Genomic DNA, 21,023 nt, shown 5'->3' on the forward strand with positions numbered 1-21,023 from the left:
CCTATTGGCACCCTTCAGCTCTGCATTGTTCAAGGGTCAAGTGCATTATTTTCTTCATTTTTATAGAAGCTAGGTTAAGTACCTGTTCAAGGCCATATAGTATTAAGAGGTAAAGCCAGGAAGGAGTAAAAACCTAGCCATTTTGGCTCCAGAGTTCACTGTCTTAATGACTACGTTAAACCGACTGTTCAATGAGTATGATCTCACACTTTGTATACTCTAGATTTATAAAAAGTATGACAGCATATTAATAGGAAAGCTGAATATCATCATAGCTATAAAATCTCCTGGAGGATCGTTTTTTAAGCTCTCAATACTAGCTTGTTTCCTATGTTAAACTGGAATGTATCAACAGAAAAGCTGGATTTAGTAATGAGATCTCATCGAATTGATATTTTTCCCTGTACATATGTTCAGTTAATCATAAACTTCAATTACCAGAATATTCCATTTCTAATCACGAGGCACAAGAGAAGCCTTATATACATAGGCTTTCCCCTGAACAACAGCAGGAGTTAGGGCGATGACCCTCCTCGCAGTCAAAAATCCTATAACTTGCACTAGGCACTCCCTGTGGGCAGCTCCTTGGCATCTGCAGATTCAACTAAAGATCCTATAGTATCCTAATATTTACTATTGAAAAAAGTCCACGTATAAGTGAACCATGCAGTTCAAACCTGTGTTGTTCAAGGGTCAACTATATTCTTTTTCACTACTTATTTAATGTTTGCACAAATATCAGGTATATATTATTGGGAATGTCTTTCTCAGTAGTTCTTCACATCATTTGTTTTTTAAACATTCAAACTCAATATACTTTTAAAGTTTAGCTGAAATTTACCAAAGTTTGTATAAGTTTTCTTATCAGTGAAATATCTTCACTGTCATTCACTGCAGTTTTGTACACTAACCTGAAATGTACATGTGCCAATGACCACGAAATTATTGCCACCATATGCAATTAGGTTTCCTGAATCCCCACTCTCAAAGGGATTGAATTCTACCACATGCACATAATCTTCGCAATCCACAGTGTAGGCAGCATTTCTTGTGGCATCTTGCTTCATCCTGTATGGCAAAACTCGTGCAGTTGTAAAAATAGCCTTCTATTGGACAAGGTCACGAAACTGTGGATTACAGCACAGGAACAGTTAGATAGAAACTGTCAAAGGATTACTTTACACAATTAATCAAAATAAGGATGTGACTTCAGGCAGATCAAAAAAAAATTACTTATTCATATACTTCGTGAATGATACTTGCAGAATAAGTCACCACAAAATTCTGTTTAGTTTAAAAGATACAGTGAGTATTTAAAGATGGAATCACATTAATAGTAAATATATTCAAAAAAAATTAATGATAGCTAACATTCATGGAGCACTATTTGCAGGTGCCACGTTAAGTATTTTACTGACATTATCATGTCTAATACTTGCACAAGCCTAAGAGGGAGGTGCTCTGATCCCCATTTTACAGATGAAGAAATCGAGACTTTAGATGGTTAACTAGCTTTCCAAGCTCATAAGAGGAGCCAGAATTTGAGACCTTCCTAAGTGTTGGACACCAGTACCAGAGAAGAAAAACAGACTCCTGCCTTGAAGGAGCTCACAATCCAGGGTTATTTGTGATTCAGTGTGAAAAGTGCTTTACTATAAGCAGATACAAAATATACGATCTGGAGGAAGGAGTGCCAACATGGGATACAAAAATAATATTCATAAAGCCAGGCACAAAACTTCATGGGCTGGTGGGCATTCTGGAAGTAGCATTCCCAGATGAGACTTATGGATTCTAAAGAGGTCAGTTTTTTTTGTTGTTGTTGTTGTTTTGTTTTTTTTAATTGGACGGTAGTTGTCCTGAAAACATAACAAACACATCAAACACCTGATGAGTATTTACTGAGAATCATATGAGATGAGCTGCACCTTGGGGAATCTGTAAACTAGTAACCTTAAGGGGACTGAAAATTGTTAAGGGTGACCAACAGGTAAGATATCAGTGTGGGAAGTGCAAAAGATTCCAGATCCGGAAACTCGGTCCCTAATTGCTCATTAAAGTAGTGCCCAGTCTAATTACAGTCTCAGGGTCTCACTGTATAAGGTGGGCTGGACTTGCCCTTCTAAAACTCCTAAGACAGAGGAGGGAGGGAACAAGAGAAGTCCCGGCAGAGCCCCGACGCCTGGCAAGTCCCGCGAGACCCCGCTACCACCTCCCGGAGCCCGAGGTCGGAGGGAAGGGCGGGGGGAACGGCCCGGGGAGAGGAGGAACTTCCAGAGATAGAGTAGAGGCGTGGGGCGGCCGGGAGCACAGACGGGCTGCTCCTTGGGCTCACGCGCGATACGCACCTGAGGGCGCCTGGAAGCAGCTAAAGGGGAGCTAGTCTTCGCCAAGGGCTGCTGCGCGCCGGTTCTGCTTCCGGGTCAGAGGGCGGGAGCTGCGATTGGCTCCCCGACCCTCCCGCGATATTTAAAATGTAAACGCGCGGTCACTCATTGCAGCCGGGTTGGAGCTTTCTTCAGGCGAGTCTGCACCTCCCGGTTCTCCCCCGACCCAGGTGAGTGTCGCCTCCTCCTCGCCCGCCTGTCACACTTTAAGTGGTGATTCAAGCGCGGCTTGTGAGGGGATTTTTCGGTAACAGCAGAGCGCCATGTGACCGTCTACGGTATTATTTGTGCAGTGTCTTTGCACTGGGGCCTGGTTTGGTCTGGGGGTGTTGAACAGAGTTCGTAGGTTCCAGTGATGGAGCTGAAAGGTCCTGAGGGATCATCTGCTGACTGGAAGAATAAGGCTCACAGAGCCCTACTTAGGTTCATTAGTTAGGCAGGAAACCAGGGTTCCAATCCTAAAACGTACGTAGACTCCAATTCCGCTGCTTTCGCCCTCTCCCTGTTATATCCTCCCAAGGAACTGTTAGGACCTGCATTCTGACCGTGAACAGCAACGACGCCCTTTTTTTTAAATTGAGCATCTACTAAGTGCCCGGCACTAGGTGGATTATTTACTTGCCTCACTAACGTCTCCTAATTTTATGAGGCAGGAGATAATCTTCCCTCTTTTACAGGTGAAGAAATTTAGGCTCATCAGAGCTTTTTGTATAGTTCAGCCTGACATTCAGAATGCTTGCATATTCGTTGTCTCATTGATTTGTGGAAAGTATTATATCTCTACCTAGGCAGTCAGGTGTAAGGCTTATTGTCTGGGCTCACACAGCCAGCTAGCTACTGGAAGAGTTGAGGCTAGACCAAGCTTGGCAAACTAGTGGCACTACCTGTTTTTGTGCAGACAGTTCCTGAGCTAAGAATGGCTTTTATATGTTTGGATGGTTGGAAAAAAAAAATCAAGAGAAGAATAATATCTTGTGACACGTGAAAATTATTATGATATTCAAATTTCAGTTTCTGTAAAGTTTTGCTGAAGCCCACTATACTCATTTGTTTATGTATTGTCTGTAGCTAGTTTCACACTGCAAGGTCAAGTTGAGTAGTTGTAAGAGACCCGATGGCCTGAACGCCTCAAAAGTTTACTATTTGAACCTTTCCAAAAGTATGCTGACCCTTCGATGAGATTCACTTTTACATGTGCCAGGCATAGTTGTAAAAGCTTACCTTGTATTTATGTCATTTGCTTTTCACAAAACCCTGTGAGTTAGGAGTATTATTATTTTCATCTTCAGTACAGTACAAGGAAGCTGAGACAGGGAGAGGTGACATAACTTGGAAAAGGTCTCACAGCTTTTAAGTGGTGGAGTCAGAATTCAGAACCATCTAATTCCAGATTAGTCTTCATTATTAGCAATCCGAACTCATAGTATCTTCAAATAATACCAGTAAATAATTTACTACTGAAGATTGATTTTAGGCAAACTAGTCATATCACTGAAGCTTTATTTCTTCACTTTGTTTTTTTTTTCTTTTAAGAGATGAAGGGGATATTTTGAAGAGAATTTTACTATTTACTAGGATATATAGTTTTATAGATATTTTAATTTATAGTCTTCTACCTGTATCTTTAAATTGCATCACTGATTATATTTATAAATTATTATTTTGTAAATGGCACATGCCCATTTTTTTGATCATACAAACCCAAGATACCTGGTAAACACCCTGGATTCTGTTTATGCCACATAAAAAAAGAAGAAAAAGATAACAGAGGAGTAAGTAAATGGGAATGTGTACAGTAAAATACCCCAAATAAGATAATGGCATGTGACTGTGTTGGAGACTGGGGTACTTAAAAGGAAGTAGGGAAAATAAGGATTAGAGGCATGTCTGTACACTCAGAGAAAGGAATTGGCTGCCTCGTATAGGCTTGAGTATATAAAACATTGGAACTACATCCAATTATTTTGAAAGGCCTTTGTCTATCAGGAGAAGTTATGTAATATAGTGATTTAAGAGCACAGCTTTTGGATTTGGGCATCTTGGATTTAGGTCTATTTCCCCATTTGCTAGCTGAGTGGCATAGGGTATTGCTTTCTTCAGATGTAAAATGAGGATAATAATAGACCTTCTTCATAGGACTCCTGTGAAGATTGAATAAAGTAATATTAAGCTTTTTAAAAAAATTTTTTTTACTTTATTTATTTTTGGCTGCATTTGGTCTTCGTTGCTGTGTGTGGGCTTTCTCTAGTTGTGGCGAGCGGGGGCTACTGTTTGTTGCGGTGCGCAGGCTTCTCACTGCAGTGAGAAGCACTGCTTCTTCCCTTGCTGTGGAACACGGGCTCTAGGCACGTGGGCTTCGGCAGCTGCAGCATGCAGGCTCAGCAGTTGTGGTGCACGGGCTTAGTTGCTCCGTGGCACGTGGGATCTTCCTGGACCAGGGCTTGAACCCGTGTCCCCTGCATTGGCAGGCGGATTCTTAACCACTGTGCCACCAGGGAAGCCCGTATTAAGCTTTTGAAAAGTATCTGGCACCAAGAAAGCTTCTAAATATTAGCTATTACTGTATTGGTTATCTATTGCTGTGTAACAAAGCACTCTGAAATTTAGTGGCTTTAAAACAACAACAATTTTAAATGTTTATGATTTTGTGGATCAACAATTTGGGCTGGACTTAGTTATGTGGTTCTGCCAGTCCTGCCGGTCTTGCCTAGGATCACTTATGGTGCTGTATTTCATCTGGCAGGTTGATTGGGTCTAGGTAATCTAAGATAGCCTCACTCACTTGTCTTTCAGTTGGTATTGGTTGTCAGCTGGAGTGCCTTGGCTCTCCTCCATATGGCCTTTCCAGCAGGCTAACTGGCACTTCTTCATATGTCATTCTGAGAGTAGCAAGAGAGTAAGAGCTAAAACTGCAAGGCCTGTGTCAGGAGGTCCCCAAGGTCACCTCAGGTTGAATAATTTACTAAGGACTCAGAGGACTCAGCATACAGTTGTACTCATGCTATAATATATTACAACAAAAAGATGCCAAGCAAAATCAGCAAAGGGACAAGGTATTGATACATGGGGTGAAGTCCAGGGGAGATCAGGCACAAGCCTCCAAAAGTCTTCTCTTAGTGGAGTCACACAGGATATACTTAATTCTACCAGCAACAAGTTACGACAACACATGAAATGTTATCTCTCAGGGAAGCTCTTTAGAAATTCAGTGCCCAGGGAATCTACTGAGGTCTGAACATGTAGGTATCCTCTATGTTCCCAAATTCCAGACTCAAAAGAAAAGCATAAGCTATATTATTTATACAAATAGTTGAGGCACAGTGAACCATTCTTACAGGAAATCGTCCTGAAATCTAAGTTCCCAGATGCCAACCCTGTAAGCAGGCTTTTCAAAGGGTAGTAGTCAGGCCTGCTATATTAACTCTTTTCAGCATGGGCCTTTTGGAACTAGATCTAGGCTCGGAACTCCCATGATGTCATTCTTGCCACATTTTATTGGTCAAATCAAGTCACAAGGCTGACCCAGATTCAAAGGGGTGGAAAATAGACCATCCCTTTTGGGACAGTATAGGGATAGGAGGAAATTGTTTCTTTTGCGTTTTACCGTAGATGTTACCATCTATCTCAAAATAAGTATTTTAAAAAATACAGCTTTAATTAGCTACGTTTGTGTCTATAATTATGTTTGAAGAATTTGCATTTATCTGTTTTGTATGAATTTTCAGATTGAAGGTTGGATTTTGTTATTTTCAAAGATTTGGCTTAAGAAAACTAGAGGAGAGGAAAATATGATTGGGCAGAAATTGTATTATTCTGTTTTCCTAAATTTAATTAAAAGCAATCTTATAAATATGAAAAGACCTCTTGTTCACTATCTTTCTGTAACTCTGCTTCCTTATACATGTTAAATATCAATTTCCAATTAAAATAAGGCTTTTTAACATTGCCTTCTGTCTTACTTTAAGAGGATGGCTGTGCTTAATCAGAAGTCTGTCTTGGATATGATTAAAGAGTTCAGAAGGAATTGGCGCACTTTTTGTAACTCTGAGAGAACTACTGTATGTGGTGCAGACTCCATGCTCTTGGCATTGCAGCTTTCCATGGCAGAGAACAACAAACAGGTTAGTAGACTGTATTTAGGTTAACTTTTTTTTAAAGTGAATTTTGTTTGCTGCACATTTGAATAAACTTAATTACATTAATTTCTTTGCAGTATATGCTCTCCTATGATAATATCAATATACTGTATTCACAAATGCCTCTGCATATATTTGTCAAAATGTTACAATTGGATTTGAAATGATTTGTTTCAAAATTAAGGCTTTTATATGTATAATTTGACATGGGATATGCACATTTGATATTTAATTTAAAATCTTAAGGTAAACATACAACTATTATGATTATGGTTAAAAATTATTTTTATTTGATAAAACTTCTTCTCTGAAAAGTTCTAGAAAGCACACATAAATAATGTTTATTTAATGCAAGTATTTTATGACTAATTTCAGGCTCTGTAGTATAGATTAATTATTCCTAAGCCAGGCTGTGAAGCAGAATCATTTGGGAGGACTTTTAAAAAATACTGGCTTCTGGAGCGTCCCTGGTGGCGCAGTGGTCGAGAGTCCGCCTGCCGATGCAGGGGACACGGGTTCGTGCCCCGGTCCGGGAAGATCCCACATGCCACGGAGCAGCTGGGTCCGTGAGCCATGGCCGCTGAGCCTGCACGTCCAGAGCCTGTGTTCCGCAGCGGGAGAGGCCACAACAGTGAGAGGCCCGTGTACCGCAAAAAAAAAAAAAAAATACTGGCTTCTGTACCCCAGTCTTGGACACTGATTTTCCTAATCTGCACTGGGACCCTGGAAATTGTCTTTTTTTTAACCTTTTAATCTTTTTTTAATCTGAAATGATTCTTACACAGTCGGCTTGGGCCAAACCAGTGTTTGGAATAAGCTCTACCTAAGGGGCTAGAGGCATTCAGATGAGAGAAGGATGAATGTAGGCTGGAGTGGTAAGGAAAGCCTTCTTGGATTTTATATAATATACTTAAAGGAGAGAAGTCTTTGGATGGGAAGAATTTAAAGAAGCGATGAAGGAAGGGAAAAGTCAGTTCAGTGGAAGCATCCAGGGGGATTAAAATCATGATGGTTTGAAAATGGTAAGGAGACTGTCTTGACTAGAGAAGAAGATTTTTGAAGGGTGGAATGGTTTCAATGGGTCTGTTGGGCAAGATAGTGAAATGGCATTCTGATGAATTTTTTTTTTGGCTGTGCCATGCCGCATGTGGCATCTTAGTTCCCCAACTAGGGATCGAAGCCGTGCCCCCTGCATTGGAAGCGTGAAGTCTTAACTACTGGACTGCCAGGGAAGTCCCTGATGAATTATTTTAATCCTATAAGTCACTAGTTCCCAGACTTTTAGATTTCATTTACCAATAAAATATCCCCCCCAAATTGGATATTGACAGATTTGAACATTTCTCATGTTAGCACGTAAAGCCATTGAGAAAAAATAGTGACTAGAACCATCATTTTGAAAAAGGAAGAATAATTTAACACCTGAAAATTAGGAATTCTATAATCTTAAAACAAGAGGTAGTTTTTCCTAAGTGTGGATAGTTTGCTGTTTTGCATATTTAAAACAATGTATATTAAGATAAATTTTGAACATAGAAAAATTTTGACAAAATTCTATCTTAGGTAGTCAGTTATTCTTTCCACACATTTATTAAGTTCTTAGAATAACGTTATTCTAAGAATATATATATTCTAGGAATATACCACTGAAAGAAATACCTGCTCTTATGGGATTTATCTTCTAGTGAGGAGAGACAGATAATTCTCTAATAAATAATATATTTAGCATTTTAGGTCATAATAAGTGCTGCAGAGGAAAATAAAATAGAGATGCTACTAAGGAGTGTTTAGAGTTTGGGGTGGGAGAGTTCTTGTGATTTGGAATAGGGTGGTCAAGGAAGGCCTCATCAAGATGATGCCATCTGAACAAAGATTTGAAGGGGGGGAAGAAGGAAGAGTTGTGGAAATTTTTGTGGCAAGGGACTACCAAGCAAAGGGAACAGCAGATGCAAGGGCCCTGAGGTAGAAAATGCCTCGCATGTTCAAAGCATAGCAAGGAGGCCAGTACAACTGTTTAGCTGTCTATATACATGTTAATTTCTTCCCTTTCTTCCTCCTTGCCCCAGATTTCTTTTTTTTTTTTTTCCGGTACGTGGGCCTCTCACTATTGTGGCCTCTCCCGTTGCGGAGCACAGGCTCTGGACGCGCAGGCTCAGCGGCCATGGCTCACGGGCCCAGCCGCTCCGTGGCACGTGGGATCTTCCTGGACTGGGGCACGAACCTGTGTCCCCTGCATTGACAGGCGGACTCTCAACCACTGCACCACCAGGGAAGCCCCCCTAAACACTCTTGGTGTTGTACATTCTGTGGGTTTTGACAAATGTATAATGATATATGTCCACCATTATAGTATGTATGGAATAGTTTCACTGCCCTAAAAACCCTCTGTGCTCTACTGTTCATCTTTCCCTCTCCTCAGTCCCTGGAAACCACTGATCTTTTTACTATCACCATAGTTCTGCCTTTTTCAGAGTGTCACATAGTTGGAACATAGTATGTAGCCTTTTCAGATTGATTTCTTTCATTTAGTAATATGCATTTAAGGTTCCTCTGTGTCTTTTCACGGTGTGATAGCTCATTTCTTTTTAGCAGTGCATGATATTCTGTTATATGGATATATCAATTTATTTATCCATTCACCTTGTTTTACTTTTCTTTCAACCAATAGTCAAAGATTCAACATTTAATAGTTTTTTAGCTTAATGGTGACATAATTATTAGATTTTCTGCTAATGTCCTCTTTATTTCTAAGAGCCCTTTTTTGTTCTCTTTTTATAATGTCATACTGTTCTTGATTCCTGGGTCTAATATTTTCTCCTTTGAGACTATTAATAATATTTTGTTGAGGTTTTCATCTTCTTGCATAATGTGTTTCCTCCAAGTTCCTTGTTTTTGTTAGTTTTATTTGGGAAGGACTTCCTTTCTTCTGATTAGAGACTTCCTTCATGGTGATCCTTGGCCATCCACCTATATTTAAGTGGAGCACTAAAATGTTTATTGGAAGCTCTTTGTGCAGGGTTAGGGCTTGTCAACCTGATCTTACTGGGCCATTTGGTTGGAGAAGCTTTGATGTTGATATCTTTAGGATATCCCTTTTGGAACAGTTTCCTCGGAAAAGAGTCTTCTTTCCTCCTGCATGAAGGGTGTAAAGTTGAGCTGCCTATGTGATGGGTGCCTGAAAAGTGTGTCAAAATTTAGAATATAAAATGTCATGTGATTCCTATGATTTTCATTTGGGTTCTCTTCCTCAGCTGCATTCTTCAATCCAGAGACTATTTTACCCTGTCCAGGGAATAAACCCCCAATTTTCTGCCAAGGTAGATGACTGGTTTCCCCTATCTCAGCAGAAACTAAGTATTAGGCAAAAATCTAAGTGAATATTACCCAGAGAGGTAAGCACAATGCTGAGACTGCTTCAGAAATCTCTTCACCAGCAAGTATCTCTACCATCACCTTCTGCTGGGCAGATTTTGTTCTAGTGGACACAGTAAGAGTGTTGATCTTCAGGGGCTTTTGGTTGTATATGGAAGGTGGGCAAGGAATGTCTCTGATCCAGTTTCCTGCCTTCTTATGGTCAGCTTTGTCTCCTAAACTTTGTGCTCAGAGTTCATAAAAATCAGGTTCTTAAATGCCAGGGTGTGGTAGACACCAGGGAAGCACAGACCCTGCCATTTGCTTACCCTTCTGTATGGGCACTTTTTCACTGCTTTTGACCTTTTGTAATTTCCCTTCTCTTATGGACAATTCAGTCATGCTTAATAAAAGTTTTCCTATTTTCTCCATAATTTTAGGTATTTTATACCAGGAGGTGCTTCTCTGTATATCCAGTTGTACAAATTGCACTGTTAAAGTGTCTATTTTAAAATTATAACAAATGGTATACATTTTTCTGCGTCTTGGTTTTATCATCCAACATTGTTTTCAGGACTTCATCAGGTACTGATAGACAGAAAATTTGATACGATTTATTCATTTTAACAGTCATCCTTTGTGTGACTGATACATTTTATTCGTAGATGGACTTTTGGCTTGTTTGAAGTTGTTTGGTATTACAGTTTTGCACTGAAATGAGATGTCTGTGCACTGAGCAAGATGTAATCTAAGCCCCATACTCAGTGGGTCATATAGTAGGTACATCTTTAATTTGCCTTGATACTTCCATACTGCTCTTCAACTTGGCTGTTAGAATTGACATTTATATCAACAGTGTAGGAGAGTACCATTTTCTTATTTCTTTCCATATTAGGTGTTATCAAACTTCATGAGAAAAGAAAAAAAGTGATATTTCATTTTGATTTTTCTGCTAGCTAAAGCATTTAGCACCTTTTAAAATTCTTATCTGACCATTTAGGTATCCTTTTTTGAACTGTTTATTCATTTCCTATGCTTATTTTACTGTCGACTTATTTTTGTCTCTTTCTCACTCTTTGAAAGAGTTGTACATATATTTTAGATACTCTCTTGTTACACACTTTGTTGATATCTTCCAGTGTGCTCCGTTTACCCACTTTCACTGGATATACTTCCTGTTTCACCAGTATTCATATGCTAGACCTCTCTACTGAGTCTTACTCTGGTATGGTCAAGTACTCACTGGATATTTTACCTTGATTACTGTCTCCACATCAATTTTTAAAAGTAGATCACATTGTTTGCTTCCTCAACTTACCACCTACCTTACCTTCCACACTCAGTCACTGAAGCTAGATACCTAAGGATCATCATAGGGTCCCTTTCCTTTGCTCCTCTTTGTAATTCATTTTCAAGTCTTGCCAATTTTACTGCCTGAGCATTTTTTTAAAAATCTGTCCTTCTTTAGTAACCTGAAGAAATGGTACTAAGGTAAATAATATATTATGAGGATATTGTATAATGGAATGGGCCAGCTGAAGGTTAAACCTTGGTGACCATGCACTAGAAAATAAGGAGAGAGAGAAAGTGAAATTATTAAGAATCATTGACTAGTGATTGAGGACTATTGTTCTGGAATCAAACAGACCATGTTCAAATCACCTCCTTTGTTTGTTTGTTTATGAATAATTAAAAAAATATATCCACAAGCTAAGTGAAATGTACCCTGAAGAAAATTTAGTTCTCATTGTAAAAATTTTGACATATTGAAATATTCAATACAAGTCACTTTTTCTTCAGGATTTGTCTATGTAGCACTCACTCAGTATCTCTTTCTACTTGTTACTTTTCTACTTGTTAATTCACTTAATTCACTGTGAAAATTCAGACTCTGGGTGGGAAAGAAGAGGAAAGATGAATTGCAACTAAATTTTTCCAAGTTCATGTATATATGCATGCACGTGTGCAGTGGATATGGTGGGTCGTGGGTCAGTTTTACTTTAACTCTCCATGTACAGAGTCAGCTCAGGCATCCCCATCTGTGCTCAGACTTCAAGTCACTTGGCAATGTGAAACAACATACACTTGCCTGCAGGTGCATTCATAAGTAGCAGATAGTAATAAAAAGGTGGAGTTGGTTGTATATATCCTTCACCTATATTTTCCACCCTCTACTTTGAGCTCTGTTTAGTTTTTTAATTCTCTGAAGTTTGAGAACATAGGCCCCTAAAGTACTAGTCCTTACAATAACATTTGATTACAATGAAACCTTTGAATACCTGGTAGAGTTGTTAGTCTGTTTATTGGTGTGCTTGTTTTCTTAACTGCTTTAGTGGGGAGAAAGAAAATAACTTTTGAGTTTTAGGGTCTTGGAATATTTTCTTAGCTGGGGGGATATTTTAGTTTAAATAATATAACACCTCTCTAGCAATTTTAATACCGCTAAAGATTTAAGCTATTATAGATTCACTGAGGATTGTTAATTTCGTTATATGGCAAATATGTATAACTTCATTACTACATTGCAAATAAAATTTTAGCCTTTCTTTTCTTCGGAATTGGCTTCATACTTTTAATTTGTCTGGCCATTATGTTATTAAGGCTGTTATTCACCTTAAGTAGCCTTAAGAACATTACAAATGGTCCTTTGGATGAAACAAAGCTATTAATTTTATAGCTTCATAGGAAGCAATCACAGCACCTGGGGTTGACTGTTAGATTTGAAAATGATCCAACAGTGACATAACAAATAAGAAGAAACTGTTTTTAAAATTGTATTACATTTATCTACTACCCTTCCCCCAACAAACAAATAATTATTTTACTTTGAATAAGAAAAGAGAAAGGAAACTGACAGTTTTTATTACCTAACATTTATCAGGTGTTATTTAATCTGTACAGTCTTACTTTATAACCAAGGAAGCTGACTCAGAGGGATTTCAGTATCTTACTCAAGGTCACACAGCCAATTAATGCTCTTAAGTAAATCTGTTATCTTTTCTCTTTCCATAACAAGAATTCCAGTTAGTTAAAAATGTAAAGTTTATTTAAAATTTTGAATAATTATAAAAGTAACTTTGGTAAAATGTAAAAAGTACAAGCGCTCTGATAAAACGTAACTCTCCATTTTTCTCATTTTATTCTTGTGAAATACAATCCTTCTTATGTCCATCAGAGAACTAAAGCATTGAACATTTTGAACTTCCTTTAGATATTGGCCAGCTGGCATGTTTTCCTAGCAAAACATTTTCTGATTTGACCACAGACCCTCTCAATCAGTTGTTACTGGTTTGAATAACATTATGCTGTCATGGTGGGCACCTGATCATGAAAACTGATATTTGGAGTGCATTTTTATTTGTATTTAAAATGTTTTTATAATCCCAGTATAAACACTGTTAATCTAGTCAAAACCTTTTCTCACAAGATCAAGAGCTTGTATAGGCCGCTGGGACTGGGTCTTCCCGGGCTCTGCAGCTGGCGTCGACTTCTCCGCGCTTTTTGGTGGCCTCGCACGCCAGCGCCCTCCGGCTCCCGCCTGGCCCTCTCCCAGTCAGCCCGGCGGCAGGGCCATGGCGTGGCGGCGGCGGCGGCCCGAGGCCCGCGGTGGGGCCCGCGGCGCGCTGGCGCTGCTAGCGCTGGCCCTGTGCGCGCCCGGGACCCGGGGCCCGGGGCCCGGGGACGGGCACTCCAGTGATACTCGGCCATGGTGAGCACCCAGTACGTGGACCCGTAGGCCAATCAGAGCGTGTGGAGCGCCTCGGAGAGCGGCCGCTTCGGCGAGAGCTCGCCCAAGGAGGGCGCGCGGGGCCTGGTGGGCGTCCCGCACACCGAGGACCGTGACCCCGAGGGTTGCGCGTCCTGCACGCGCTTCCTCGTGCCCCGCGGCCGCGGGGGCGGCACCTTCAAGGACAAGGTGTTGGCGGCAGCGTGGTGGAACGCCTCGGCCGTGGTCCCATACAACGAGGAGCGCCACGGGAACCTCACCGTGCCCTTGTCCCACGCGGGAACCGGAAATATAGTAGTCATTATTGTTAGCGACCCCAAAGGAAGAGAAATTGTGGATCTGGTGCAGAAAGACATTCCGGTCACAATGACCATAGGGCTCAGCACACGGCACGTACAGGAGTTCATCAGCGGTCAGTCAGTGGTGTTTGTGGCCATCGCCTTCATCACCATGATGATTATCTCATTAGCCTGGCTAATATTTTACTATATACAGCGCTTCCTATACACTGGCTCACAGTTTGGAAGTCAGAGCCATAGAAAAGAAACAAAGAAACTTATTGGGCAGCTTCCTCTTCATACTGTAAAGCATGGAGAAAAGGGAATTGATGTTGATGCTGAAAGTTGTGCAGTGTGTATTGAAAATTTTAAAGGAAACGATGTTATCAGAATCCTGCCATGCAAGCATATTTTTTATAGAATATGCATTGACCCATGGCTTTTGGATCACCGAATGTGTCCAATGTGTAAACTTGATGTCATCAAAGCCCTGGGATATTGGGGAGAGCTTGAGGACATGCAGGAGACGCCCGCCCCAGAATCTCCCCCAGGGGCGTTTCGACTGCAGATCTGAGTCTTACTTTACCAGATGGTGACAGAAGTGACGCGGGCAGCTAAGCACTGCCCACCACCAGCGACTCCGTGCTGCCTTGCGAGGCCAGTTTTAAAGAAGATGATGGTGAAAACACGGCTTTGCTAGAGACAAGCAGGAGTGACCCTCAGTGTGAAGGACCTTTCTCCTGGTGTATAACCTGCCGGCAGTTTCACGGACAGAGCTTGGGCTTGAATTAAAGGACATTTTATTTTTTTTACTTTAGCACATAGTTTGTATATGTGAAAATAATGTACATTCTTTTACCTTTCAGGTTCTGATTTGACATACAAAGGGCTAAGATACTTTATTCTTAAAAATAATTTTTGATTAGTCTTCATATATTTATCTACTAAAATGTATCATAAGATTAATTCTAATCAAGGATGGTTCTAGACTAAGCACATTGAATTCAGACTAGTTCAAATGGAGTTGTGTGATTATATTCAGTAATTGATCACATGAGTTTCCCTGGAGGAAAGACTTTTTTAGAACATTAAACTTGTAAATGTGATGAGAGAAATCTATCGCTTCCTTACACCTCTGTACTATAGAGAGATTTCCAAACCTTAGAGCACTTTCATTGTTGTTTTTTATTTGGAGTTATGGGAAAAGCACTGGTTGACTTTAGGATTTGCATTTCTCCCTTTCATTACCTACTTTCTTCTAACAACCTTGATGAGGAGGGAAGTTTTGTCCATTTTTTTCTGTACAAATAAAAAAAGCTACGATTCCGTATTGTGCACGAGCATGAAGTTCTTCATTGCTTGTTAAAGAAATGGAGTAGACAGACTCTGATGTACTCTGATATGGTGTTTCTGGGGGTAAATGAATATCCTGATTCCAACTGCAGTTTAATCTTTACAGTTATAAAAGGTGGTAGATGGGGACTTTTCATTGCTGTTGTAACACAATAAACAACCAGTTTTCTTGAAAAAAATAAAAAAGCTTGTATAGTTTTACTTTAACTAGTTATAGTCATTAGGATGAGATTTGTACATTTATATTAGGCAAAATCTTAATTTATTTTTAACATGAAGGATGTTATACCAAAATAGTTTTTAGGAATTTTTGAGATAAAACAATTTAGTTTTGAAACTCTAAATAACTGGATTTATTTAACTTAAATACCACTTGGAAATTTTATGGTATGTAACCTTTGTGGGATTGGGAAGTAAAGTACACAATTTTGATGCAATGCTGAGATATTACAAATCTGTCTTACATTTGGGTTATGGGTCCAGTGTTTGAGAGTTACTCATTCTTTTGGTTGTTCATTGAACTAATTTCATGAAATATAATTAATTTTCGTAATTTTTATATAGCAGGTCTCTACTCCAAGGACAATAAAGATAATTTCCTTAGTTGCCTCCATATGGTTGAGTAAAGAGTTAATTATTTTAAGGCAGTTTGAGCACCTTGTCTTAAATTTGGATAGTAGTTAGAAAATATCTTTATAAAAGATATAGAGATTTGAAAGAGTCAGATATGTAGAAAATAATATATTATTTGGCTGTGTTTGATTTCTTTCTATTATTCTTCATTGGCTAAAGATGATGTTACAATTTAGTTCCAATGACTAGTACTATTTAAATACGCACCCATTATTTTAAATGCTATTAATGGGAAGATATTGCTGTTAGCAGAAACTACTAGCATATTAACTATGGAAGAGGGCAACAAAATCTGTATCTCAAAACCACGTATGGATACTTAAAATTATTTGTTACTCATGCTGCAGAAAGGAGTAGTTAGAATTTTTTTACTGAATTAGGTCTATCATGTTTTGGAGGGCACCATTATTAATATCTGAGATATTAAGTGGGATGGAATGCAATCAATTAAAAATCTTCAACATGTCCACTGAGATAATTTATCATGTAGATATTGAAGAAGAGGAAAAAATGAACAATTTTGTCTGATTAGTAACATCTGACAACTTATAGAAAGAAACCTGACTATGGGCTTCTCAGCACTTGTTTGTTATAGTTTAGTGCGATGATGAGCAGGGAAGATTCAAAATTCTTTTCTGACCCAAAATTTTAGCACCGATATTTTGCTTCTGAAATAGTAATGAAATAAAACATAATTTTTAAAAATTTAATTTTTATGTTCATGCATTAAGACTAACACTTGGAATAATGTGATATGTAGGAATTCAGTATGACATGACAGTTTTAAATAAGAGATTAAAAATACATTAGCAAAAAGAACTAAAAGGAACTAAGTATTAACAGAATCAAATGTTTCCCCAGTCAATAGCACTTAAGTTCAGTTCACTGCTCACCCATCTCCCCACTTAGGGTAGAAGAAATTTAGTGAAGTTCAGGAAATAAGATGACTATATTTGCTAAATTTGTCATGTGCAAACTTATTATAGTTGTTCATATTTTTAAAAATCATCAAAATCTTTTTCTTTTATATCTGGTTTTAAAATTATGCCATAGCTCAACTTTGATGTTCTTTTAAAATCCACAGGAATTCAATGTAGACTTTTCTATGACAAAATTCAGTTTGTACTTTCTATCTTAATTGTAAGTTAATGAATATCTAGCATCCAACTTTATCATTTTATTTTTGGCATTATCTCTTTCAGTACAGTGGAGAATTTACAGTCTCTCTCAGCGATGTCTTATTGACCTGGAAATACTTACTACATGAGAAATTGAACTTACCAGTTGAAAATATGAAAGTGATTGACCATTATGAGAACATTAGGAAGATTTATGATGATTTCTTAAAGAATAGTAACATGTTAGATATGATCGATGTTTATAAAAAATGTAATGTTTTGACTTCTAATTATGAAAATTATGCCAACATATCTCCTGTAAGTATTTTTAAAATAATTTTATCTTAATCAAATTAAAATTTGGCTAGATTTATTTTTACTTTAAATGATGGATCAGCATTTATAATAACTTGATAATGCTTTTGCTCTTTGGATCATGTTAAGAATGGAAAATTTAGCTACTTGAAAGCTAGTCATTACTGGAGAGAAATATTTTGGTGGTAAATTTTGTTGAATTTGTGTTATTATTTGGTTGAAATATAAGGACAGCTACTTATTAGATCAAAACATTTTTAATAAATCAGTATCAAGTACGTGATTTCTTTTTGAATTATGTCAGGGATTGATTTTGTATTTTATTTTCTTGGTTTAATGTGCATCTGTTCATTTGGCATATATTGTATAAATGATTGCTATAACTCTTTCTATGGTTAGTAATAGTTTTTACTAAGATAGAGTATCATTTCATGAGGATAGTATGATGCAATATACATGAGGTAATACACTATTCCTTTTTTTTTGCAGACACATTCATTGCCTTCTTTTTTTATAGAGTATAAATTTTAAAGTTAATGGAGTAGCATCCCTTGCAGTTTGGTTTTGTCTACATTATAGTTGATAAACTGTTTTAGAATATATTTGAGTATATCTAGTTTGTTTTAAAGTATTGAAAATATATTTCTTTATCTTAACATATACCAAGTGCCACTAAAGTAGTAATTAAACAGTGGTAATAAAAGAATAATTGCAGCCATAACTAGAAGAAAATGTTTACTGGATTTTCTCAGATATTAAAATAGTTTATAAATATTACTATCTGATACTTGGGAATAATGTTTTGTAGGCTTAGAATAGAAACCGCAATAACAGTTGTTTAAGACAATGGAAGTTTGTTTCATTCTTTTATAAAAGATGTCAAAAGGTTAGCATCTAGGACTGATATGATAGTTTCATGGTTATCAGATAGTACCTAGGATTTTACTGTCAGTCTGCTCTCCTATCTTAGTTCTTGACTTCTACCCTCAAGATCATTTGTGGTCCAAGATAGTTGTTGGAGCTCCAGACATTGTATCAGCATTTCATGCAGCAGGAAATAGTAAGGGAGCACCGCACTCTCTTTTCCTTTGAAAGAGATGTAGCTCTTTTGCTTCCATCTCATTAACCAAAGCTTAGTCATATGGCCAGACCAACATGCTAGCAAGGATGGAGAATATAGTCTTTATTCTGGGTAGTAATATGCCAGAAGATAAAACAAAGCTCTGATACTAAGGAAGAAGGGGAGAATGGATACTGGCAGGCGGTTTGTTGTCTTTGCCTCATGGGGCTATCATTGAAACCTTTGCCTTTTTGTAACTTTCTCAAAATACATGCACACACGTGTACATGCATACCCACACATACTCATCCACACCATGATGAGGATACTTGTGAGTGAAGACAGTTTTTTTATTCCTCTCTAGTTATGTTTTATTTGCTTACCTGTAGAGATGATTTTTAACTACTTTTCACAAAGTTAATTTAGAGAAGTTCATCAAACACAAGTATTAGATTGTAGGAACAACAAACATGAGTTTCTGATAAGCCAGTGAGAGTATAATCTGCCTGAGGTCTTTGTTTTCATTTTATCCTTTGTCTATAAGTCCTCTAATAAGTTTCTTCATTTAAGTGAATCAGCTTATAGTGTGAGATATATAAGGTTTTACATTTGAGGAAGTTCTGTCTCCAAATATCAATATGTCTCCTTTGAAGAACATCAGGAATGAAGTGGGAACTGCTGAGATGGTAATATATGAAGCAGAAAATTTTCTGCATTTAAATCTTAGAAGGCTAACAACTTGATCTCTGGTACTTATGTTACTCAAAGGAAATTTGCAGCGAGGAAAAAGTGAGCAGGAAAATATCCCTAGATCGACATTTCAAAAGTATGCTAAATGTAACCCTAATTTATGCTAAAAGTATCTTTAAAGATACATATCAGAAAGTTCTAAATATTTCTGAGCTTCAGAGTCCTGAAATATCATGATCCTAATAAGCTTTTTTGTTTTTGATTTATTGTAGCCTAAATAAGGCAAGAATTAAGAGGAATTAAGATAAAGGTAAGACAGGGAAGTTCTGGGAACATAATTTGAATGATAGCCCTTTCCCCTTTGTTTCCTACTTTTATAATTCCTCTCCCGAGGAACATGGATGCAGGGCCCATGGGCATCTGGGAGCATAGAAGTCCTTGGATGCTAACTGGACTCTAAGTAGGGAGAACTGTTACAGAGATTGCTCTCATGAACTGAGTAATTATCTGGAGGACAAAATCAGAGACCTGGGCTGAGGAGCAGAAGTGGTAGGTCCTGAGAAGACCTAAGCAGCCCTCAAATCTGAGGAAGGTCAATAAATGCCTTCTATGAGTGTGCCAGGGTTCTTTTACTCTCAAGAAGCAGCAAAGTAGCTGAGTGGATGGTCTTACTGTTGGTGAGGCTTGAGAGACCACAAGAAGACTGTTTTTCAGCCTAAGCAGGTGACTGGCAGCTTGCTTTTTTCTCCACTGCTGCTCAATAAGGAGTAGAGACCATTTCAACTTCCATTACTCATAGAACTGTCATCACTTAATGGACCTCAACAGTCAGCTGGGCCCCAAAAAGCCAGTGAGGAGAAGCCACGGTCACCTAAGGGGTCTCAGTGGCCAGAAAGATGAATCAGCTAAGAACACACATGCCTAACAAAATAGAGCTGCTCGAAGGGAATGATAGCAAATTGAATCCAGCGAAATAATAAGTACTCAAGGAACTTCAAGTATATACCTAAACATAAGACTTTCTAGACATTAAAAAAAAAGAAGAAAAGTTTTCCCAATGTAACAGATGAATTCAGACTCAAATTAGTATCCTGAAAGTCAAGTACAATAAGTAAAGCACAGAGTAAAACACATAAAGAAACAAAGAGGGAAAGTTAAGAAACTTGGAGGTTAGATCTAGAGGATTAAGAAACTTAGAGGTTAGATCTAGAGGATGTAACATATAAATGTTAGGAGTTCTAGAAGGAGAAAAAAGAACAGATGCAAAAGAGGCCATGATAAAATAAATCATATATTTGTTACAACTACATTTGTTATAATAAATATTTTCCTGAGTCTCCTAAGGAATGTTTATGAAGTTCCAGGCTGAATTGATGAGAAATGACACATACCTAGACATATCCTGGTAAAATTCCTGAACTCTTAATTTCCTGGCAGAAAGAACAAGTTATTTAAAAAGAACAAAAAATTAAATAGCATGTCCTGAAAGTGACCTAAGAATTCCATCCTCAACCAAGATATCATTTATCAGCCAAGTTAAGGAAGGATTTGTGAGGATATGCAAAAATTTAAAGAATGTCATCATCATACCTCGTGTGAAGCATTTACCTTTCCAAAGACTAATAATTAAACAGATGAACTGGAGCAGCGGTCTATCTAGGGAAAGATGGTAGTGAGCACTAAAACTTGGAGTGTGTATGTGCAGTTAAAATGATAAGGATGGACTGGGAATATGTGAGCTAAAATGGAAGACTTACACTAAGAGAGATTCTGATACTAGTTTAGAATTAAAACTGCTAAACTTCGTAGTTTGTTAGGGGTAAGTAGCAGGCATTATCACTTTTAAAAAAGAATAGAGAAATATGAGTCTGATTTGAGTACAGGGAGAGTAAAGGCAACTATTAATGGAATGGAAAAATACAGTACATCTTCCAAATAAGAGGATAAAAATACAGTGAGTAGCAACCTGTCAAAT

At 38.1% G+C, this 21,023-nt stretch overlaps 2 protein-coding genes and 1 pseudogene across 5 annotated transcripts in view; 2 read left to right on the forward strand and 1 right to left on the reverse strand.

The window, feature by feature from the left end:
• The window catches only part of NUP37 (nucleoporin 37), a 41,193-nt gene extending 38,746 nt beyond the window's left edge, over positions 1-2,447 (reverse strand). For 3 of the 4 annotated variants that reach the window (XM_022599939.3, XM_089921170.1, XM_089921169.1), the window contains exons 1-2: positions 2,349-2,447; positions 912-1,127 (exon numbers count right to left, since the gene is read on the reverse strand). In XM_022599939.3, coding sequence (XP_022455647.1) covers positions 912-1,067 — 156 coding nt within the window. In that variant the 5' untranslated portion in view covers positions 1,068-1,127; positions 2,349-2,447. Of the gene's footprint in view, positions 1-911; positions 1,128-2,348 lie in introns of those variants that run through there. The other variant, XM_089921171.1, reaches the window with a different exon arrangement.
• Positions 2,042-21,023, forward strand: part of PARPBP (PARP1 binding protein) — a 99,029-nt gene continuing 80,047 nt past the window's right edge. The window contains exons 1-3 of the mRNA XM_022599977.2: positions 2,042-2,557; positions 6,353-6,508; positions 17,068-17,301. Of these exons, the coding sequence (XP_022455685.1) occupies positions 6,356-6,508; positions 17,068-17,301 (387 nt within the window). The 5' untranslated portion in view covers positions 2,042-2,557; positions 6,353-6,355. The remainder of the gene's footprint in view (positions 2,558-6,352; positions 6,509-17,067; positions 17,302-21,023) is intronic.
• On the forward strand, positions 8,300-17,052 carry LOC149748065 (E3 ubiquitin-protein ligase RNF149 pseudogene; annotated as a pseudogene).

The sequence above is a fragment of the Delphinapterus leucas genome, chromosome 11 (genome assembly GCF_059928025.1).
Source record: "Delphinapterus leucas isolate spDelLeu-1000000601 "Yukka" chromosome 11, BTC_Dleu_Yukka2, whole genome shotgun sequence".
Taxonomy (NCBI): Eukaryota; Metazoa; Chordata; class Mammalia; order Artiodactyla; family Monodontidae; genus Delphinapterus; species Delphinapterus leucas.